General features: G+C 37.0%; 1 protein-coding gene across 2 annotated transcripts in view; it reads left to right on the top strand.

Moving 5' to 3' along the window:
• Nucleotides 1-24,461, top strand: part of megf11 (multiple EGF-like-domains 11) — a 130,118-nt gene that overhangs the window by 14,644 nt on the left and 91,013 nt on the right. For both annotated transcript variants that reach the window (XM_077193319.1, XM_077193320.1), the window contains exons 2-5: nt 13,969-14,089; nt 18,779-18,902; nt 21,861-21,962; nt 22,491-22,591. In XM_077193319.1, the coding sequence (XP_077049434.1) occupies nt 18,787-18,902; nt 21,861-21,962; nt 22,491-22,591 (319 nt within the window). In that variant the 5' untranslated portion in view covers nt 13,969-14,089; nt 18,779-18,786. The remainder of the gene's footprint in view (nt 1-13,968; nt 14,090-18,778; nt 18,903-21,860; nt 21,963-22,490; nt 22,592-24,461) is intronic.

The raw sequence follows: 24,461 nt of genomic DNA on the forward strand, positions 1-24,461 counted from the left end.
ATGCTAAGTCTGTTCCTCTCTGTACTTCGTGTTCTGTGCGTTCTAGTCGGTTTGCTGTTTCCCTTTTAGTCCTCTATTGATGACGGTAGCTCTCAGTTACTTTTGAGACGTTTGTGTACAGCCGTTCTTGAACCACACTAATGGGTAAGCCTTGTGAATATGTCTGAACTTATCATAAACATTTTTTTTTTACCCAGCATGCTCTCTTCTCAAGTATGGACTGCGTGATTGGTAAATTACTATTCTCAGCACAGGCTCCGGGAGTCGTTAGTGTTGAACCTGCAGACGTCTCTATCACTCAGGAGAGAGGACATTAGCCATTCTGCGTGAGCTGCTTCACTCCACACCCTGCAGGAAACCTCTTTCTTTATTCTGTTAATATTTTCTCTGTGAAGTTATAAAATGCTGCACATTGGCTGTTCATTTGACTGGAGTTCTCAAGCAGTGAGACTAGCGTTGAGTTTAATTTCCTCGTCTAAACCCTGCTGGGGCCCTGGGGCGGGATCACCTGGGTGGAAATTGCTTTTGGTGTTTCCTTCTCTCCTGTCCTAGACCAGACAACGTGCTCAGGGACATCTCAATTGAACTTGTAACAGAGAACAGCACTGTGTGTTTGATGACATCCAAAGGTCTGAGCAAAAAGCAAAACAGTTCTCCATTATCACCAGAACTGATGCTGCAACTCTCTTTTTTGAACTTTTAATGAAACAAGAGCTTGTTACAAAGAACTGGTACTAGCTTTTAATACTTTACATACATTATAATGAGAGCACAGTTCCATATACACAACAAATGTGCATGTGCGGCCAATTATATCATCTTTAATGAAAATCTAACCTCAGCCAAGAAATGTCTTTTCATTCCTTTCACATGGAAAAAGTCTCAATAAAGAAAAAGCACGGGACATTTATGCCTCTATATTTTGATATGCTAGAGGCAGTTGATTCTGAGAAGTGACCTACTCTGACCTTTAATGGTATGTAGTGCCATGGGCATTTTCACAGCTTTGTTTTTCTTTTCTGAATTGCAATATGTGTATGTATGTATGTGTGTGAGTTGTTGACATATCAGTCCACCTACCAATTTCCACAAGATATGACAGGGGCATACAAGACCACCTTAAGGGATAGTCCACCCAAAAATGAAAATTCTGTCATTATTTACTTACCTAGGTGTCATTCCAAACCTGTATAACTTACATTTTCAAGAATATTTAATTTGCTTCTGTCAATAAAATGAAAGTTATTGGGGACCAAAACAATATTAAACCCCATTGTCTTATGGACAAAAAACTTTATTTTTGTGCTCTACAGAAGAAAGACAGTTATACAGGGTAGGAACAACATGAGAGTGAATAAAAATAAAATAAATGTATTTTTTTGTGTGAAAACATCTGCTGAACCACAGAAACATTAGTAGAATCAAGTTCAAGTGCAAGCTTTAAGGAAATGTCATTCCCTTGTATTTTTGGGAAACATTTAGTTCAGAGCCACATTATTATGCATTTCTCCACATAGTCCAGATGCTTTTTTTATTGCACTTTGTATTGTACTCAAATACGTGTCTCCCGAGTCAGCGGTCATCAGAAGCACGGTGGGATATTAGATTAGCTTCAATCATGCTGAACAGTCCTGTTTGAATGTCATTTATTCTTTGCTCTGTCTTTAACTCTAAACCCAGAAGAACTGTTGGATGCCCCTCCCTCACCCGGCTCCAGTGGGTGTCATGGGTTGTGATGGATCTGTAGTGTTATTGGTGCGATGCACCATGTGCCACTATGTAAAGCTCCTTTGCTTATTCAGCAGTAGGGTCTTTAGCCTGCAATCAATGGTAGCTATAGGCAGGGCCGAGAACATAGAGCTGTTAAAACCACACCTGGGATTTGAAAATGCAGAAGAGCTGCCCTATAAACAACACCTGCCAGTCATATGAATAATTCAGTGATCTCTGACCAGGCCACTTTTACTCCTGCTTATGAGAATGGAGGTGGTGATGAGAGCTACTACTTCTGGTAGCCGTGGATCATCCCATCATCTGTCTTTTTGGAGTTAACGAAGGAGAACAGATAGAGTGGTACAGTTACCGGTAAGATATCGAAAGAGAGACTGTGCATGAGAAACTTGTGTTAAAAAAATATTTTTGGGGCTCAGCTTTAAATGTACTGAGAGCAGCTGTGTTTTTAAGGGCCACTTTATGGGGTCCAGTGTTCAGATTTAAGGTAGGATCTAATCATTTGCTATTGTAGCTGCTATTTTGCTTCTACTACAAATTATACCTAGACTAGACATATTTACCTTGATTTAATTATTGCACTGTACCTTGAAACATTCTTAGTGAGTTTTGGCATTAAACCTTTTAAAAACATGTGATTTAATTCACATAAAGCTCAGAGTGGCTTACCTTGGGCAGGGTACATTTAATCATTAATTTTGAACAATATTTGAAATTAATTTTAGAGAAGAATGTCAGAAAGTTCTATCACATTCATGTAATTAGTGATGTTGGAATTCACCCAGTTGGGCTTTAATTGGCAGTGATTGTGAGGAGCAGTGGCTGCATGGGTTGTTTAATTGGAGCCTGAGTGATGGTGGTAATGGCTCATTTGTTTGCCTGTGTGTGGTGAGGGACCCCTCGTAATGACCTGTGTGGAGGAAGCCGCAGCGTTGGAAGAAGTGCGAGATTAATCGCACTACATCACTTCGCACAAGACTGTAATAATGTTCCTCAGATGATTCTTCTAAGATGTTCTTCTATTTGTTCCTAATGAATTCTCACATTTTACATGTCACTCTCAGCCCAGTTCTGAAATGCCCGTGTTAATGCATACTGAATTTGTGTGTGTGTGTGTGTGTGTGTGTGTGTGTGTGTGTGTGTGTGTGTGTGTGTGTGTGTGTGTGTGTGTGTGTGTGTGTGTGTGTGTGTGTGTGTGTGTGTGTGTGTGTGTGTGTGTGTGTGTGTGTGTGCGTGTGTGTGTGTGTGTGTGTGTGTATGTATCCTGCACTCTCCTCCATCTACATCCTCTCCTGTCAGATGGGGTGCTCACACTACACTTTTCATTCCATTGACTTTCCATTGACAAATTCATGCAAATGCGGGAGACTAGAAAGGCAAGCTCATGTGATAAAGTTTTGGATTTTGCTGCTTTCTTAAGGCCTTGTCCCAAATGGCACCCTAAACACCCATGGCCTACCTACGAGTCTGCACTTTCGTTATGTAAGCTTTGAGCTTACGGGCTCGAAAAAGTGCATATCAATGGGGCATATTGACCACAAAGGGGGCACTCACGAGCACAGTTCTGAAACATAAAATGACAAATGGGACCATACAGCCTCATGGACGTAATGCAGACACGAGGAAAATGAAGCGAGCTCGCCAGAGTTATTTTTGGGACCATTTTACTTTAAAAGTGTGCACATGCATTTGCAGCCTTTTTGTTTGGTGCAAATTTAAGTTGTAATATGGTGTTTATTTTGGTGTAGGCCTATATCCGATTGATCTCATATAGGATGCATTTGGTAAGATTTAACACTCTATATAGGTGGTTAGCTTCAGCTTCAGTCCGTGCAGCTCAAACAGTAATGCACGATTAATAAAATAGAGACTGTCATATTACATAACATTAGTAAGAGAACAATATTGTAATAAAACGTTGTGAATTATTTGAGTTTAGTTGCCTTGTTTCTGCGCGTTGGTCCAGGAAAAGCATGTCCACAACATTAGTCACACATTCTGACTAGCACGTAACTTAATGGCTAATAGCCAAGTTCACTTATACATTCGCATCATTTTTTGCAGCTATTATTTGTAATATTATGTTCATTTTGTATATATGATGTGTTTTTGTTGAGTTAAATAACCCACTAGCAAAGGGCTTCAGTTTACCCATGTTCATGCAGCTCAAACAGCAATGCATGACTAATAATAACCATGATTGGGACTGTCATGTTACATAACATTATAATGAGAATACTATTGTAAAAAATTGTTCTGAATTCATTGAGTTTAGTTTCCGTGGAGCGCATCCACAACAGGAGTTACACATTATGACTAGCAGGCATATGAGGCAGTGTTGGTAACAGTTGCATTTGACGTTATACTTGATTATTAAATAAGTTATTTAATTAAATGATCAATCACATTGACTCATTTTACAATTTTACCAGCCTTTTATTTAGACTAAAAACCCTTCGCATTCATTTGGTGAGGAACAGCGTTTTGAGCAGCATTTGCAGACCCTGTCATGTGACGCATATTGCAGTATTAAGGCTAACTAACGATTAATCGATCACTTGATCATTAATTTTAAAGGATGATCAATAATGGGAATTTGTGTAAATTGACATCCATGGTATCCATCATGGATTACTAAATGTATGTCACTTGTGACATGTTAACCTCCAACACTGCTCAAGGACATTGAGGAGGACATTGCAATGAATTGAGCATGTATATTTAATAGTGTGGATACAGTAGATGGAGAGAATATGTCAGCTCTTTGAAGCCAGGGGGCACATCAACCTTATTCTTAGTCTTTTAAGTACCCCAATCATACTGCCGTATTTCAAACACTTATGTCGCAATCAGGTTTTTACTTCCCTGTCAATGGTGCAGCGGCAACAGTGCCGGTTAATAAACCATTAGATCACAGCTTTGACCTTGACAAAGTCAAAGTTTAGGGTAGAAGCAATGTAGCAAGCTATTTTTGCACAGTGGATTGTTTTGCAGAATTGACGATGTGTCCAGGATAGGAATCATAGCGCTTAAGTCGAATTTTAAAGATCAGCCTCCACACTGAGGGACACCATAGATCAGTGCCCTCATTTGTTATTTCTGCTGGATGTTTAGATTTAGACTGAATGTATTTATCTGTCTTGCAAGGACTAAGCAAAGATGGACAGCTTTACTTAAATCAAGATTGAAGCAAATGTGCCGAGGCTGATCTGGGTGTGTATTTTGTGTTCAGAGCTTATTAATAATGATTTGCTGAATGTAGGATAGAGTCAGCCGTAGCATGGTTTTGGTAAGCTGTATAATTCCTTTTCCCTCTCTTGTCGGCTTCACACACCACTTATCAGAAGACATTTGGGACAGGCTTCCGATTCCATGCCGAGCCTTGTGCGTCCTCGCGCGCTGACACCAAGTAAATGAAGACGCAGAATGGACTTGGATGTTCAGTGTTGGAAGGGCGACGACTGAGGTGTGAAACCACTGAGCTGTAAAATTGCCCTGGCAGACATGCTGTTGTTTCAGCATTTCATGGCGAGCCACTCAGCCTGCTTCCCTTCCTCTATATCTTTCCTTTTCACCTTTTTCTCTACACCCATCTCTATACCTTGCCCTACTGCGCTTGTGCTGACTTAAGCCCTGGCCCAATAGTCCGCTAGAACTATAGAGCAATAATCGATCGCCTTGTTTTGTATGCACTGCTGTAAGGCTCTTCAACCAGACCCTAAGAGCTTTAATATTCCGCTTTCATTTCTGTCTCAAGGCTGAACCTGCAAGCGCAAAGATGTTTCCTATACTAACATAGCGCTGCCTCTTTCACCGAAACAACATTAATTTGTTCTAATTTGCCTGATGACATGCACCAGATGCATATGATCCTATTATTATGTGAGAAGTCACAGGGAAAGTAATTGACTGGGTTGTGGCGAGCTTGTTTGGCACTGGCTGGGAGTTTGTGGGGAGACAAGAGGCCCCTGCTGTTGCCCTTTGACTGGGACAGCGGGATGTCGTGTCAAGGTTTAAGTGGGTGTGAAGCTTATTATAATATGAAGACTGGTCAATTACTTGTGTTATTAATTTTCACAGAATTACCAAAAAGGAAACAAACAAATGTGTTTGATTGCAGAGACTGTAATATGACCATATCGACTTCTTTGCTGATTTTATTGTGTTTGTTTTAAGGGTTTTTTTTTTCTTCATACTTCTTTCGGACTTATATAGACATTTTGAATCAGTAGAGCAGCACCGAGTTCAGGAAGAAGGGTCTCAGTCACTTGCTCAAAATAAGTCCAATTAAGACTGTAACACTTGGTGTGTTTGACACAAGAAAGGGCGTGCCATACAGAAATAGCAAATGAACACAAGGTACATTAACTGGCAGAGCGAGCTGTTAAAAATATATCCCTCATTAGTGTTGATCTTGTCTGCTATTTTTTTTTTTTTTTTTTTTGCTTTCAACTTCAGGCTATCTTGTTTTTAACTTCAATGTTAATTGTAATCATTGCTTTCTTTGTATTTATGCTTAAGTAAAGTTGTTGTTACAGTATATACTTTGCCTTTCATTATAATGTTGTCCCATTACAATGACATATTAAAAAAAAAAAAATTAAAAATGTTTTGCAGAATTTGCACAGAACATTTAAGGCACTGCTTACAACTTGTATAAATGATGCATAAGCGATCCACCATTATTCTGTCCGGTACTGGTAAGCCATTAGTTATATAGGCTAACGTTTTCACGATGTTAAAATTCTATATATATTTTTTCTGCCGAAAAGAAATGAAAAGTAAAAAACTAAAAAGCAAATTTACTGCCTATTAAAAACCTATTTTTTTAAATGATACTAGTGAATTAAGAATTATGAAGTTATAATGTACTTATAATGTACATAAAAAATTCATATCCATTTTGAGATCTGCTAAAGATTACATTTAACATCATTATTAACGGGTTAGTTAACCCAAAAATTTAAACTCTTTCAGTTTAATCATTTACTCACTCCGTACTCACTTTGGTCGTTCCAACCCTTTGTTGCTTTCTTTTTTTCTTCTTCTGTGGAACATAAAAGAAGATATTTTTAGGAATGTCTCAGTATGTTTGACTCCAAGCCACACCTGGCTCTTTGACAAAAATCTTGTGACTCGTCAGGTCTCTCACCCTTTACAACATATGATCGATGAAAAAATAGACACATTACTAGAGATCAGCTTTCTGCAGAAAAAAGCAGACAATTATAATTTTCTTTTTCTACAGCCTACTGAGGTTAATGAAATGTTTATAATAATAATAATAGCCTAATATTAAGTTGTACCAAAGTGCGTGTTCAGTGCTGTTCGCGAATGTCACAACAGCAATCAACTGCGAACCGCTTGCGCTTCTATGGTAACTGAAAGCTCCTGCACTCAGATTCAAGCAGCTATGTACCTTGTTTAATGGCGAAAAGAAAGATTTTTAGAACAGCAGCGAAAATGTGTGTATAAAAAAGTGACTAGACTGAAAAATATCCTTACAGAGGGTGGGTGGGACTGTTGGAAGTTATTAATTAAGAAACATGGATGAATACTGTGAACACTGTATACTGTGGCACAGTATGCTTTATGCTTTATAATGCTTTATACGTTGAACAGATTGAATTTAGGTTTTTATTCACATGTAAACATTCATCAACTCTCACATTAGTTGTAATAAGTGGAAGCTCAAGCATATTCGCTTGACATACGAGAACCAATGAGGTTCATTCTGATGTGTTACGCAGCATGTTTGAGCTTTCGCAAGAGGTTTGTTCTCGTACGTCAAGCAGGTTCGGTTGAGCTTCTGTTTATATTCGCTGATCAATGTTTATATGTGAATAAAAGCCTAAATTCAATCAAAAAAAAATTGCACTAAACTACCCGATTCATATGGATTAGTTTTACGATCCCTTAAAGATCTTTTTGAAGTGTTAAAGGGTAAATGAAGCAGTCAGTCAAGTTTACATGATTTACCAGATGGATTTCCACTATAATCAAAAATTATATTAGAAGCATGACAAATGTTAACATATAAATGAAATACCGTTATATCTTTTGCGGCAAGGGCGCCGCCATTGTGCAGTATTATAACCGGTGACGTCACAGGTTTGGTTTGCTCTGTGCTGAGTTCAGTAAAATACAGTGAAAGATCCATGTAAGCCTGTCGAACCAGCGAACAACTAACGTTAGGTACAGTCATTGTTAGCTAACAGCTGTAAGCATGAACTAGCTGACGCTAACTTAGTGTTTAGCTAGTGAACTTTATTAGTACCAGACAAAAAGACAACGTCTACGTTAACAAACTGCACATGGAAACATTGTTCGTGATGTCTGCCATCATATTCCTGTCTCTTGTCAACACCAGGTTGCAATACATGGTCAAGATCAGCGTCTTGAGAGCAGATGGATCGTGCTATCGTGGCGTAATAATCTGTTTGGTTGTAATGTATTACTTACCTGAATGAAATGAAATCGAATGTATCGTCCTGTGGAATCATTCATTCACAGACAGCATACGAAGATGTTCAACTAATAAAGATCTTCATCGCTGGCAAACAATATAGATTTGCAGATTTGCTTTCACTAGACTGTACTGTAGGTAGGTCCACGGCCACTTTATCCAACGCACAGAGCAAACCAAACCTGTGACGTCACCGGTTATAATACTGCACAATGGCGGCACCCTTGCCGCGAAAGATATAACGGTGTTTCTTTTATATGTTAACATTTGTCATGTTTCTCATATAATTTTTTATTATAGTGGAAATCCATCTTGTAAATCATGTAAACTTGACTGACTGCTTCATTTCCCCTTTAAAGTGGTGGTTACGTAGCTGCCAATGGAGGAACAGAAAGCTCTCAAATTTCATTAAAATGATCTTCATTTGTGTTCCGAAGATGAAAGTCTTAAGGGTTTGGAACGACATGAGGGTGAGTAATTAATGACAGAATTTTCATTTTGGGTGAACTATCCCTCTAATTTTTAGATCATAGCAATGCACAATTAAACATCCAATATCGGCTAACATAACCAATGTAAATGGGGTCCAAAATGTTTTTTGATGTTTGTTTACTTCTTTCTACTTCATCAACATGCACTAAAATGTTGTCATAGTTTATGTTTAAGAAATCAGAAACCCTCCAATAACAATTGGTCACCAATGATGCTGTTTAGACTCACAATGGTCGCGGCTGACCGTTTGTGATTGGATAACCCAATATTTTAAAATGAGAGAAAAACATGGCCTAAATTATATTTAGCGACTCCTTTAAGCGACATCCACTGTGCTGAAACCATCTGTCCTGAGTTAAACGGCTGGAGGCATTTGATAGCCTATGTAGGAGTAGAGCACACGGCATGACAGGAGAGATAAAGTTTGCATTGTTTTCTGCATAAACAGGTGAAATAAGAGCAGCATGAAAGACCTGTTCCCTCAAACTCGGTTCTGTCTTGGGGTGCAGACTGCGGATAGGGAAAGGTTATAGTGATGAAAGATGGCGTTGAGATTAGCAGGCTGAAATTGGGCTCAGTGGTGGTGCGAGAAACCACATTGTTTGATTTATGAGGGTCATGATGATCAGTGGTTGCCACATGAATAATCCATGTGTGCCCAGAATTAAGTGACCTAGAGCATTTGCAAAGCTTCCCCACTGTGTTTTTTCAGTTCCACGCTCTCTTATCCACACTTACTTCATTCAGGACGGAGTGCTGCTGATCAAGAGATTGGGTTATCTGTTGACTTGTTTTTTTAGCCCTTTGTAAAATATTGTTTGGGTTTTTTGCTTAAAAGCCATGTTGCAGTCTTTGTAACAAGTTTTTCTCAAGATTGATAGTGATTGAAAGTTTTAGGACACAAAATCAGGACAGATTAGTACCTGATTAGAACTGATGTGTGTAGATAGTCATTGCTTAGAGGTAATGTTCAAACACACAAACCATACATGATTCAGATAGAGAAAGAAAACACTTGGCCACTGCAATTTAACAGACCATGGCTCTCTTAATGGTGCATGCTTCTAAATGAGACAAGACAAGGCTTTCTTCAACACTTCAGGGTCAATCACAATGTCTTTGTAAGAAAGTCTGTGACCTTTTGGTTGAAGTCATCTTAAGTGATAATCAAAGTACCTTATTAAGTGTGCTTGAGTTAACATAGGTTTCAACCATCTGCCCATCTTATTGTTCTTCAGCTATGTTAACAACCATGCAGGGCTTAGTCAGAATGAAAGGCTTTAAATAAGCACCTGATATTTGATATAAAAAAGCAGTTTTATTTTATTTTATCCGATTTATATTTTCCAATTGCCAATCCTTTAAAGAAATGATGACTACTTTCACAACCGGATTAAAAAGGTAACTTCTCAAATCGTAATGGTTTAGTTTAAGCAAAGTAGAATTTCAGGAAGCTGCTTCAAAATCCCAAATTTTGTTAAGTAAAGTAAAAAAATGAGGAGAAAGCTTTCTTGGCATAATTTAAGGCAAATCAGCCAATTATGCACTGGGGTGCCATGCTGAGTTGCCAAAATTATTTAATCATCTGATGCTGTTGCTTTCTCTTGTCAGGAACTTTGACAGGTCTCACAAGCTTCATGATGCTGTGGTAACGTTGACCCAAAATTTGTGCAGAATATGTATGACGCAAATGTATGTAAACAGATATTTTTAATGGGTCTCAGGTGGAACAGTACATTCATTCAGGATCTGCAATCAACGTAATCTGCAACGTCTGCAAACGTTTTGATATGAAGATAAAATATAGGTCATTATTTTACTACAGTTTTCTCTAAAGCCAGAACTGCATCAGAGATATAAATGGGAAGAGATGAACCACAGTTTTGTTTCTTTAATTTGAGCTAAAGAAGCTAAATATATTAAATTATTGTCAGATTTTAATTTTAAAAAATGCAATCTTGACTAACAGTTTTGAAGATTCTGGTCTTTCTCCTTTTAAAACAGTAGCCATATTTGTACAATATCATTCAATATTTTTGTATTCACTAGTATTTTTTATATTTTGAAAGAAATTAATACTTTTATTCAGCAAGAATGCATTAAATTGATAAAAAAAAATCACAGAAAAGTAATTTATAATGTTGCAAAAGATTTTTATTTCAAAAAAGTGCTGTGACCATTTTTTCAGTTTGAACTATTTAGTTTTAACAAAACTAATATAGTTCTGTATATAAAGACAGAAATCATGTGACGATGGAAACATTGTACAGTAGAACTTGAGCTGAAATTCTCACGGCAAGTATCACATCTGGGTCTTCACTCCAACGTCAGCAATCACTTTTGTTTCTAGATGATTATATGTAAATGGTCACTAGCTTCTCCTAAATGAAGACAGAAATAAATAACCATAGCATGGTGACATGCTGACATAAACTTAAGATGCGGTCATGACTCCTGTCTTGAGTGGATGGGTTGATTTTACTTTATCGTCGTGAGAGCTGCCAACAGACCCATAACATCACTCACAGAGGGGCTCAGATGCAGGGGGATCAGGGAATTGACCGGTTAATTGCATTGAGCTCTGATACGTGCATGTCCTGAATCATATCAATGTCTCCTTTGGTTGACAAGGTGGGAATACAGAGTTGGTTTGAGTATTTTAAAGTACCCTTTTCCTTACAAGTGTCTGGACATAGAGTAGTATAACCTTCCTGTTACTTACATATCTATGGAAGACCATTGCATTGTTGTATCTCAAATCCCAAAAATAAGTGCAACAGGATAAAAGAAGCCATAAGGGAGTTTGAGTTTTATGAACAGGATCTCTAGTGTGTGAATTGTTGACAATGAAGCATGTTGTTCCTATTGTGAATGTCAGGCTGGCAGGTGAGACAACAAATACACACATTGGCCCACCATATTGATCTGAGTTTTAGGTTATTGTTCTATGTGTCCAGACTCATTAATGAGAAGTAAAATGGTATGGCTTCATATTTCAGAGTCACTGTCTCGGGTGAAATACTGTTAGTTACCCATTTGTCTCATGGTTGTCATGTAATACTACAACCGTTGAAATACATGGCAGCAGAACAGAGCTTAATGCATTTTGTCATTTCAATAACACTTAGGTGTTTGTCTGAGAGGTTTTATTCAAACATTAATTCTGATGTGTGATGGAGGTGTAATGTTTTAAACGAATACTACCTCACTAATATTAGAGAGGCACGATATTAAAATACCAATACGATAAGCCAATTCATTATTGTCATGTTATGGCGGATTATCGACAAATGGTCAATATTAAAATTCTATACTATTTATTTTGATAAAGAAAATGGTAAAAACTAAAATGAGCCATTTTAGATGCTAGAAGTGAATTTAGACAGTACACGTCAAAATGTGTAGTAGGTACATTATAAATGAAAATAGGATAAATTACTGATATTGATAAATTAAAATCAATATCAATTATTGGCTTTACGATTTTTTAAGAGAAATTAATACTTTTATTCAGCAAGGGTGCATTCAATTTATCAAAATTGACAGTAAAGAATTTTACATTGTTGCAAAACAAATCTATTTCAAATAAATCTATTCTATATATTCATCAAAATATATTCATCAAAATATCCTGAAAATGTATCACAGTTTCCACAGAAACATTAAACAGGACAACGGTTTTCATCATTAATAATAAATGTTTCTTGAGCACCACATCAACATGATTTCGGAAGGATCATGTTACACTGAAGTCTGGAGTAATAGCTGCGGAAAATTCAGTTTTGTATCACAGAAATAAATTACATTTTGAAATACATTAAAATAAAATAAAAATTATTTTAAAATGTAATATGTTTTCACAGTATCACTAATACTATGTTAGTGTGTTTTTGATTAAATAGATACAGCCTTGGTGAGCATTAAAAAAAATATCTTACTGACCTCAAACATTTGAACGGTAGTAAATATAAAACCAATATATTGTGCATCCCAAATTAATTTTGATCAAATCAACCTCCAGCCATCATCCTCCTTCAACACTGTGATGATGAAAATGTAAATATATGAGAGGCCTTCTGATAACAAGATACTGTTGCTATAGTATTCATTTGTATTATTTACAGAGTTAGCTTCTTTCAAATGGAAATTAAACTTTCAGTTCAATCTAACTCTCACCTTTCATTCAGTTAACTTTCAATTACACACTTCATTATGTTCTGTAATGAGTCCAGTGATGTGCCTATACATTCCACCCTCAGGGCCTCATTGGGGTAAATTATGCAATCCCATTTTGCACCCTTAGGCCTGTTGCCACTAATAAACAGGAGAATTCAGAGCATCATTTGTTCGTAGAATATCCCCTCGGGATCCTAAGCAATACATCTTATGTAAATCCAACAGAACATGAGCAGGCTACGAGCAGCGATACAGAGTCGTGGATTATTGCGCCTACGTTATATCTTAGTATCTTCAAACTGCTGGTGGCTTAGTGGTGCTCCACCGAGTACTTAGATGGACAAACAAGACTCAGTCTGATTGCTGAACATTTTAGCATGTAGACAGAAAAGCAGTGGAAGAGGTCTCTTCCAGACAGCCTGTCCCCTCCAGTGTGCTTCGAGCTCATCTTCCTTCTCTTGTTCCACTCTGTGTCCTCGCCTGCGGCTTTCTGCCCAGCCTCTTCTGCATCTGAAGGAGAAGGAGAATAAATAATGAATCACGCTGACAGTGAAGAAACTACATCTTTTGTTTGCACCCGCAGTGTTATTTTTCTCATCTTGTCTTGAACCCCACGTAGCTGACCCACGGCCCGACGCGGGCATAATGAAGATCCGCGTAATGAGGCTGAAGAATACGAGGCCCCTAGTTAGACCCGAGCTGTCGGCACGGTGGTACTTGTCATTGTGTCGTTAATGACCATGAATAGCTTGTTCTCCTTTGCTATTGTTGAGACTGCTCTCGTGACTCTTGCGTAGCGATGAGAGGCTTTGACACTCCATGCTCCTTAAGGTAATGTAAGCTCTCACCCTTGTGTGTTAGCAGGAAGCGAATGAGCCCGATGTTTCATCCCCTCCAAACAGGAGGTGTGGTTTAGATTTAATATCTGGGATTTAGCAGCTGTTGCATTGTGGAGCTCCTACTGCTTTAGTCCCTTTCCTGAGTGTCCCTTTTTCTCAATCTTTATTCTCTTTTGCCGTTTAGACCTTTTCTCTGCTCTCCTGTGCTCTCTTATTCTGAAGTTGAACACTAACTGTTTCTTCTCTCTCTTTCTCAATACCCAGGTGCCCTCTCTTTGCTTTGAGTCTGATTATTGGTCTGTCTGGTCTCCAGCTCTTTGGTTGTCTGGTTCAGGCGAGCAGTGATCTACCAGACATCTACAGGGACTGCAGCCTGTGGTCTGAGGTGAGTCCGACCGGGATCCATCGCCTTTGCTCTTGTCTCTCCTCGTTTGCAATAACTGTTATGCCAGTCGGATCCACACAGCTTAAATTCTTAGAAATCAGTGTTCATTAGAGTCACCTACACTTCAAGAGGAAGCACAGAATAATTTGATGTCAGATGCCTCATTATGGTACTCCTACTTAAAGCCATGACAAAAGTACAATCTTTTTCATGCTTGAGAACCACCACAAGTCTATGGGGATAACAGAGAGCCACCGATGCATTTTGATTAAAGGCTAAGTGATCTTACGGTGCTAATCAGTGATTCATGCATAGAATTCATTTTAGAAGAAATGGCCTGATCATCCCTTAAAACATATTGCTTTTGCCATCTATATACCAGACGTTTTACATTTACTACTGTTGACGTTGACAGCAGCGCGGATTGATAGAAATGGAAAGAAAATATTGCCGATTAAAACCGAGGTATGAATTTTGACCGGCGTGTTTTTTGTGTGTTAAATTAATCAAGCTTTGAAACGCAAAGAATTTTTTCACGTAAAAACGCACAGTTTTGAGGCCCCGGAAACTAACCGGGAGTACTTTCTTGAAAAACTTCCAGCGGCCAGAACTCTGACCAGGGAGGTGCATATATAAAGCGTCTCGATCGCCCCCCCCCCCCGACCGGTCCTAGTATAGCTCATAAACCCTGCCTCCCCATGTTATTCAATGGGACGTGAGACCAACTAAACAATTAAATTACTAGTGATCGACCGATATTGATTTTTTTATAACCGATACCGATATCGATTATTTGCATGTTTATGTGCCCGATAACCGATATGCAGAACCGATATTTATTTACTGTTATACTTCTGTTTTTGACACAATTATTACAACACAAATGAACAGAACAAACGATTTTATTTATAACAATCACTCCCTCCTATATAATATATCATATATATATGTAATATATATATATATATATAACATAATCACTCCCTCCTATATAATATATAATATCCCTCCTATATAATATATAAATATAAAACTTATATTAATATAAATAATATAATAGAATATAAAATTTTCATATTTATACACAAATAAATAGAGGGGTCCAAAAAATAAAGTGCCTTTGTTTAAAAATAAAAGCTTTGATGAGGTAAAAAATAAAGCACAAAAATTATTCTAAAATACTGGGGGGAAAAAATCTGAATTACATGAATTTTAGTAGCTATTTTAGTAGTGTAACTTAATACTCCCAGTTAAGCAGAACTAGGTTGTAGTGTAGAAAACAGAGTCTTTCAGCATTCTGCTCTGTAAGCCTGCTTCGTTTGTTTTCATAAATGGTAAATAAATAAAATTACAATAAAAACATTTATATTATTACATTATATAATTTATATCTAAATTATACATATAATTTATAAGCATCAGCAGCAACAATGTTAACAATAGGCAAAATAAATATTAAAAGTCTAATGTTTTCATATGGAGAAAATAATTGACAGGGGAGTCATATCACCTTTGCAGAAATGTAATTAATTTTAAACAGTTTTAGAAGGTTTATGTGCCGTTTAATAGATTTAAACTAAGAGCTAAGAATAATTCACTGGGTAATATTAATTCACTGAATAATATTAGCTGGAATATAACATTGTCAGGAAAGTAACAAACAAAACAGCATATACATCATTGCATTTTCCAACTAGTATGTTATTAATTATTAATAATATTTTTGTAGGTCTAGATCATGAAATGCTTTCTGACAAAGTGCTGTTTATCTATGCGCAATTTCACAGAACTATATATAGGCTAGCCTACTCAACCGCGATCGCGCGTGCAGATAATAAATAATTAATTTCCACAAAGCGGTATATTTAGATGTGTATTAGCGAAATAATTGCTATGTAGTAAATGATAATATAATCTAGGTTGTTTAAACAAGATAATATTGTCAAAAGTTTCATTCAGTGGCCGTGCTTGAGCATTCCTGATCATCAACCCAGTGAGTGCTCAGCAATATGAACGAACTTTTTTTTCAAGACTAATGGTGAGCAAATACAACAGATAAAGAATTAAATTCAGTGCTTTTATTTTCAACATGCACTCATTCATGTCTGTTTTATTTAATTCATGTAAAGTTACCTCTTTATTGGGGCAGGACATGACGGATTATGCTACTTGACTCCATGAGTTCGTCTCAATTTTTTAGAACCAAGCTGCATAAACTATATCAGGCATTTATGTCTCAAACCTCATTTCTACATGCCTGTTATGTTAAATAAAGTTGAATAATTAAAGCAAAGCAAGTAGAACATATACTTTTTACGTGTGCACAGAGTTGTTGTTGACTGATCTCCTCAGACGCGGGCTACAATGGCGGAATTATTGGCCACAAGATGGTGCCGTTTATCGGCAAATCCGATATTACAAAACCGATACCCGATTATGGGAAAATGCTTAAATATCGAGAAAAATATCGGTAAACCGATACATCGGTCAATCTTTTTTCCAAAGATAGTTTCTGTCATTTACTGTAGATTTCATCACGCCGATGTAATTTCAAGTGTGTGTTTTTAAAATAAGTTTTTTTTTAGTTAGTTATTTGATGCTATTAAAACGGCGATGTGGCGTACATGATTGACAGCTGGGATTGACAGGTTCTCTGAGCAAAGTAGTCACTGAAGCAGCAACAGACTTTTTTTCGGGATCTTTGGAGGACTGAGGAGATTGGAGCTTTAAATTTAATATCTAAATTTCTATAATTGATTATTTCACACCGACATAATGGGTTGTTCTGCAGCACAGGCGCGTGCTTACGATTGATTCAGTGAGAGTGAGGGCGGGACCAGAGCGGGACGTTGATTTTGCAGCTTTACTTCCTGCTCTTTACTGCACATGTCTGGTCCCGAAATCGCAACTGCGCAGACTCAAGAGGTATTTGTATACCATTGAGGACATATTTATGAATAAAAATATTGATTTTAGATAATAAAATACCTAAAAAACTACACATAGTCCCTTTAAGAACAGAGGGAGACAAACACAACAGCTTTACAACGGTGGGGTCGACCTGTAGACTGATTCTGTAGACACTGAAATGCACAATAACCTGAATAACAATAAAAACATTGACAGCCAATCTGAATCCATCCTGCTGTAAAGAGCTTTCAAAGCAGCGGACGATATAGCAGCACGTGCAAACAGAACGATATCGTCTGCTGGTGTGGACGATTATAGTTGTCATTATAGTTATCTTTATAGTTATCGTTCTTTGTGTGAATGGGCTTTTAGACAAAGTTTCTAAAGTTACCTGCTATAGGGTTGTGTCTGATGGTAAAGGTTCTTGCAATTCCAGTTCTGCTCTGTCATCTGTGGATTCATAAAGATTTTTATCGGTTAAAATCATTGTACATGCTTAAAGTGCTGTCAGTACACTGATATTGTACATTTCAAAGTCTATACAAACATATAAATATGTACATGTCCACCTACCTAGGGATACGAATGAAACCAGTGTTCATAGTTTTTACTTCAAACATTCAAGCTGCTTTTATAGTGATTCACTAGGAAACAGCTGTTTGTACAGCTGAACAGAACATCATAACAACGGTGTTACTGTCGAGGTCTTATAGCTGCAGTACTTGTGTGGAATGATATGAAACCTTTAAAGTGTGACCATGTAAATTCACCTTTTTACAGAAATGAACATGACTTCAGTCTCTGCCTTCGAATGAACTGTTATAAAGTGGAAGTGAAATCGATATGGATTTTTCTCTCACATGTGAATGACCTGCAGTGTCCTAAACACCTTTCAGTGTCTTCAAGCTAAGACATGTCATGCAAATCATAAATGGCATTAGCAGATCAGGTACTGTATACAGGCCAAACAAAGTATGTATTTGTTTATTTGCTTGCAAAGTACAAACACGCACACTTAAACCTCACCAGGACGTTAGTGGTTGTAATTGCGTTTCTTTCCTGATCAGGTACATAATGGAGAGTTGCAGAGAATCAAGCAAACTGTTGTTCTTGTGTCCTTCTACAATTACTCCCTGCAGTTTAACATAATCAGTGCTTTCACGCTTCGCCAACCCATGCTTGTGCAGTGTGTCATTCACGTGCCCTTCCAAATCTGTCTCTGTCATGTCAATTCATCACACACATGCTCAACTCCCATCATGTGTCTAATAAGATATCTTGACAGTTTAAACAAACGGTTCACCGTGTGTGATCTTAAAGGGTCGTTCGTCAGTGTCATTGGACTAATATCCTGAGCTAAGTGTTACAGAATATGCACTCACACAAGTATGCGTGAATATAAGGTGCATAAAGACTGACGTATGAACCAGGATAATGAAGCGCACAATATTTGGACATTTTGAGATTATCAAGTTAATATTGTGTTGAAAGTTTTCATTCAAGTGTTTGTATGCATCTAATTTGGTTTAATTAAATTGTATTAGTCTCTATCACACTTTGTAGTTGTCATTGGCTATTGACCCATTTCGGTCAAAAGACACACGCATACCTAATTCCTGAATTCATTGATATTGTTAAATATCTTAAAAAGTCATCTCTTTTCACTCTACTTCCAAGTATGATCCAAGGGCTCCAATTTATAGGAATGATAAAGGACAAAAAGTGTCCTTGTCTCTCTCTCACTCTCTCACTCTCTCTTTCTCACTCTCATTCTCTCAGGAGGAGTCATGGGGCTGGTACGGGCCTACCCATTAGCCCTGCCTGTGCTGGCTGTTCTGGGCCTCATTAACAGCGCATGGAGCCTCAACCCAGATGACCCCAATGTCTGCAGTCACTGGGAAAGGTGAAAGAGGGGCACTCTCCTGTGTTAAACTCCGTTTTACCTTCCATTTCTCAATTGCAGGATTCACACTGCGTAGTTATTCCTCTCCTACATGCCAGAATGATATTTTGGTCAAAAGAGGATTGAAATTTCAGTGTAGTGATTTATGCTTGTGTAATTGTTGTAATTATAACGGGTTGTGGAGGTGTTCAAAATTAATTATTTAATGTAGGCCTACATAAATTGTACATTGAGTGTTTAATTAATAATAATAATATGAATAATATTACATAATAGTGGACCCTTTTCACAAACTGTGCTGATGCCTTTCCACAGTTATTAATATTGTAACTCTTTTCATAAAAAAATTGTAATGTACATTTGTAACACTATACTTTTGTCTTATATTACTTGGCATTAAATTCTATAAAAGTAGTTAACGCTGCATTTTGGGTGTTTCTAACACAATGGCTGAAGGAGTGATGGCAGACAAATCTTTCTCTCTTCTGACCACCATAATCAATCACTCAATGATTTTTTTCCTCCTTTGGAAACGAAAGTCATAGAAACACAATTTTTCTTATTTCTTTTTTTTTTTTTTTTTTTTTTTTTTTTTTTGCTATTGGAGCAAATGGGAACATTAAAATATATTTGTGGTAGTAAACATTCACCACTATAGCACTATGAAGACTTCCACTTCTGAGACACCTGGAAATGTGAAAAGGTACTACTACTAATAATAATTAATAGTAAGTATAATTATTATTCAATTTTTAACCATTTAAAAACAGTGTTGCGATACTGCTCAAAGGCATAAACAATGACTATCTCAGTTAGGACTTCATCCAACTTGAAATAATATATATTTAGTATAAATACAACTTATAAAACTAGGATACATCCTAATTTACGCAATAAGTTGAATACACAACAATGAGCATTTCATTTAATATTTGGTTGGGCTAGAATTAGTGAATTGTTTTGAATCAGTAAATTTTTTTGAACAGTCCAAACAAACTTATTCACTGTACTTGGACTTTCTAATACATTTGATTACTGACTCTGTGTACTCAGTTGTACAACTGTACTTTATGTATTCTGATAAGTGCCCAACTAACTGTGCGAATAAAATGTGAAAATATGATTTTGCTGTGTTTTGCCAAGATGATCACTACTTGCTGCAAAAAATAGCTTATTACAAGAAAAAAATGACATAATTTTAAAAACCGATGGGCCACAGAAAATTTTAGTCAAGATAATAGCGTTGCTGAGTTAGGTGATTCCCCATCAATGTTTGTATGTTGTCTGAGATAAAATGTTATTCAAAATGGATACTTGTCAGAATATTACATATTGAATTATTATGGCTTTATTTGTTGTGTTGATGGTACATAATTGAATGGATACTTGATATGAATATTTACAACTGTGGATAAACTTTTACCCCTAATGGGATGACAAAAAGGACAAGATATATGGATCAGTCGCAGAACACACACAATGTGTATTTCAGCTCTGTTCTGTTATCTCAGAGATTTAGAGGATCTACATTTGTTTTTTCCTTTATTGACTGTGTTCACTTTTAATGGCACAGTTGAAGGGATGTAAAGGATTGTGTTTGGGAGTGTTGATCTGGTTACACTTGCCTACAGGTATTAGGTTCAGTCACTAAACACACAGAACAATATTGATGTTCTTATTATCAACCTTGTAGTGTGTGTATGTGAGTCGGGAGAGAGAGTAAGGATATGTTGCTAAAATAAAACAGGCAGAACAGCATTCAGTTGACCAGAACAATCTGTTTGATTGAACCTATGGCTTGAAAAATGATTATTTGTAAAGGGTGTTATCAGTTGTGATAAATAAGCAGGAGCGATTGCCTCTGCAGAGAGGAGGACAGAGGGCTGCAGAGATGAATGAGTTTCAGCATTGGTTTCCTGAAAGAATATTTCGGAGCTTTAATGTCATTTTTGTTGGCAATAAATATGTAATGTTTTTTCATGGATGTTGTGATAAGACATCTTGTTTTTCTTAGAGCTACTGTAGCTTTTGAAGGGAAACATTTATGCTTGTCTCGTTATTTGAGATAACAAGTTGCTTTGAACTTCAAGCTAAATAGATGGATACATGTCTGAATATTAAATTTTTAATGGTTTTGTTTCTTGGATTACAGTATTTTCACAATACAGTTGATTATAAACTTGATGCTACCAGCAAATTCTTTGTTTCTCAGCAACATATAATCACATTTGGGAAATTTTAAGTCCCCAGGGCAAGTTGTCATATTTTTCTCCAGTACATATTCCTCGGTTCGGTTTATTAATGTGTATGCAAATACGCGAAAGTCCTGATTACAAAAAAAGGCTCACACTTTGCACTGCTAATGCCCAGGACTACAGTACTGTAAATTTACAGTACCTTTACCACATTTTTTTTACCATTAGCGGGGTATGTTGTCCAACTGTCTGGGGTAATTTGTTACGGTAGATTCTTGCCATTAAACAGCCAATTATAGGATTTTTTGCAAAAGTGTATAAATGAACAAGTACGCAATTAATGGACTTTCCACAAAAATCTGTACAAGGTATCAAGCCATATATTGGGTCGGTTGTTACATCTAAATTTTATGAAATAAAAAAAACTTCTCCAAATGCCGCAATAAATTGTGTTTTGGATGAATCTACCTTTATTAATTGACCCTGTAACTTAATATATTTTAACATGATTTTAAAACTTCCAAGGAGGCAACAGGGTGACCTAATAAAATATACACTCCCAATTTCTGTTAATAAATAATTTTGGGGGAAAAATAAATAATAAATTTTAATCACCTTTTAATATTGTATTGGACAATGGGGGGCCTCCGTGTCAAAAAAAAATACTGGCCTAAATGTTTTATTTATTTATTTTTTAAGGGGAAAAAAATATCATTACATAAGTAAGAGATTGAAATTTCTTTTTGGTCTTTCCCTCTCTCAGTTACGCAGTGACTGTTCAAGAGTCCTATGCTCATCCTTTTGACCAGATCTACTACACCAGATGCACCGACATCCTCAATTGGTTTAAATGCACCAGACACAGGTGAGCGTGACCCTGACCTTTGATCTGCAGTTGTCACAATTCAGCTCCATGGCAACAAGCAGCACTCTCCCACTAGAACATAAAAATTAAGATTCCGGTGTGCCAGTATCTTTATCACCAAGAGTTAATGTTACCGGCCGTGATTGTAGTGGTCAGAGTCAGGATGGAAATGGCCATTTGACTGTCATCTGACATTACATTGGTTTTAATTGCTGCATTAAAGACTTTATCGTCAGTGTCTCTGCTAAAAGCTGTGGGCCCAATGAGTCATTGTGCTGCAATGTAGCATTCAGAGGCGATATGTCCTTCAACGAGCACAGAAACTTTTACTTAACTCACTTTAATTATGTTTATTTCTACTCTTTCCACCTTTAGGACTTGGCTAGGATTATTAGACACAAATAGAAAAGCTAATGGTAGCTAACTGCATGTCTTAATGTCCTTGTATCTGTCCTTGTGGAGTTCACCAACTGGGTTATTGATGTTCATGCTTTCTCTTGTGTGTACATGTACGTGTTTCCATCTCAGAACCAGCTACAAGACAGCTTATCGGCGTGGGGTGAGGACCATGTACCGTCGCCGTTCACAGTGCTGTCCCGGCTACTTTGAGAGTGGAGACTTGTGTGTCCGTGAGTGTCTTTAATATTTTGCTCGCTTATTTCCTCTTAAATCAGCACAGTTCGATTTCTCTTTCTTGCAAGTGGTTATGAAAACAATAAAAGCATTCATCTGTTTGAGCGATGTCCTCTTAAGCCTTGAACCCCGCTCCTTCTTTCAGAGGCATTCATCAAAATCTCAGCCATCTTTGAGGAATTTTTGCAGCTGCATATTTCAGGCAAAATTTGTGCCTTCCATTACTGGTCCTACTCATATTGGGTTTGCTCATATATTCAGTTTTAACACTGCCAGTACGCCATTACAACGCCGTTAATAGCATTCGGTTATCGCTCATTTTTTAGAAAAAAGAATCTTGAGTGATTCACTGCAAATACATTGTCCTAATTCCTCTCATTCTAAAGATAACACGCTAATTAAGGAAATAACAACTTTCCCTTGCTGTGGCGTGAATGATCGATTTAGAGATTATTTTATGAGCAATGAAAGTCAAAAATGTCAGCTTTTATATTAGTTTATTGTCTTTTCACACTTCCAAGACTGTAAATGTGTGTTTTGTTTCTCAAGATTGGTTATTGTGTAGGCCAGACTCATTATTCTTTAATGTGTTTTAATCACAAGTGAACGAATCCTGACAGTCAGCTCAGACTTTTGGCTCGCACGGTTCAGCAGTTGTTTGACAATATGCAAATATCTCTGCGTGAAAGGACCTCGCACGGGACCGTGTCAAGGTGATGAGGTAAATGCCAGTCTTACCGAGCTCCAGGGAGGGGATAAAAATCAACGCACGTAGCTTAAGAGCAAATGGGATTTGATGTCCTCACAGCTACTCGCCATTATTAACAAGAGGTTGGGACAGGCTTTCTGATGGATGTCTGTTCCTGGGTGGATGGCTTTTCTTCATCTTGTAGCACTGACTACTGTATGTTTGCTTAAAAGCTGATGAAATTTATACCTGTGGTGTGTATTTAGGTTCTGAATATGTAAGATTGTGATAAATGTATTCTGTGCCAACTCTATGTCCACTCTTAAAGCATCTTGACATTAATACGCATAATGTCATGTAATTCTTCAGCCTGTGTGTTGTAAATGGACTCCAGTGAGAATGAACATATTTAACAGTCTACATTAAGTCTAAATATGGGCCACTGTGATATCCAGCTCTACAGGAATCATAAAAATCATCTTCAGTTAAATAATATGAAGATAAGAGACAGACGTTGTGGTCGGTTTAAATGCTGATTACAAACCCGCAATGCTGTTTTATGAAGTCACAAGATTCCTAAGTCATTTTCATTTTAATTTCACCATATCAAAAAGAATGAGAGCCAGCAGCTGTTTTGCTGTCATCATGTCACAGGGACTTGACCGTCATTGTCATTCTTTGTAGTTTGATTTTTAAAAGCTTAGTCATTTACATATGCCACAGAAAAACGCTTTTTATGATCCAAGCACATTTTTAATTTTACTGTTTCACACCTTGCTCTCTTGACAGCAGGCATTGAGCAATTTGATATTTCAAGCAGTGATTTAATTGATGTTTTCTCACACTGTTTCTCTTTTTAGCTTTGAAATAATTCATTAATCTATAAACTAGAATTCTGTTTTTTACTTACCATCGTACTTTTCGAGACCTGTTTCTTTCTTAGAACACAAAAGGAGTTATTTATAGCAGAATGTTCAAACTGCTCCTCTCCATGCAATGAAAGTACATTTTATATATAATATAAATGTATTTATTTATTTATTTATTTGAAATGTGAGATTCTCTAATTGCCATCCACTTTCATTCTATGGAGAAGAGAAGTCTGAACATTTTTCAAATTTTTTCAATTTGAATTGCACAGAAGAAAGAAAATAAAGAAATGCTGAGAACAATGAGCG

This window comes from Siphateles boraxobius, unplaced genomic scaffold, assembly GCF_051911475.1.
Source record: "Siphateles boraxobius isolate OS27281-9 unplaced genomic scaffold, OSU_SipBor_1 31, whole genome shotgun sequence".
In the NCBI taxonomy this organism is placed as follows: domain Eukaryota; kingdom Metazoa; phylum Chordata; class Actinopteri; order Cypriniformes; family Leuciscidae; genus Siphateles; species Siphateles boraxobius.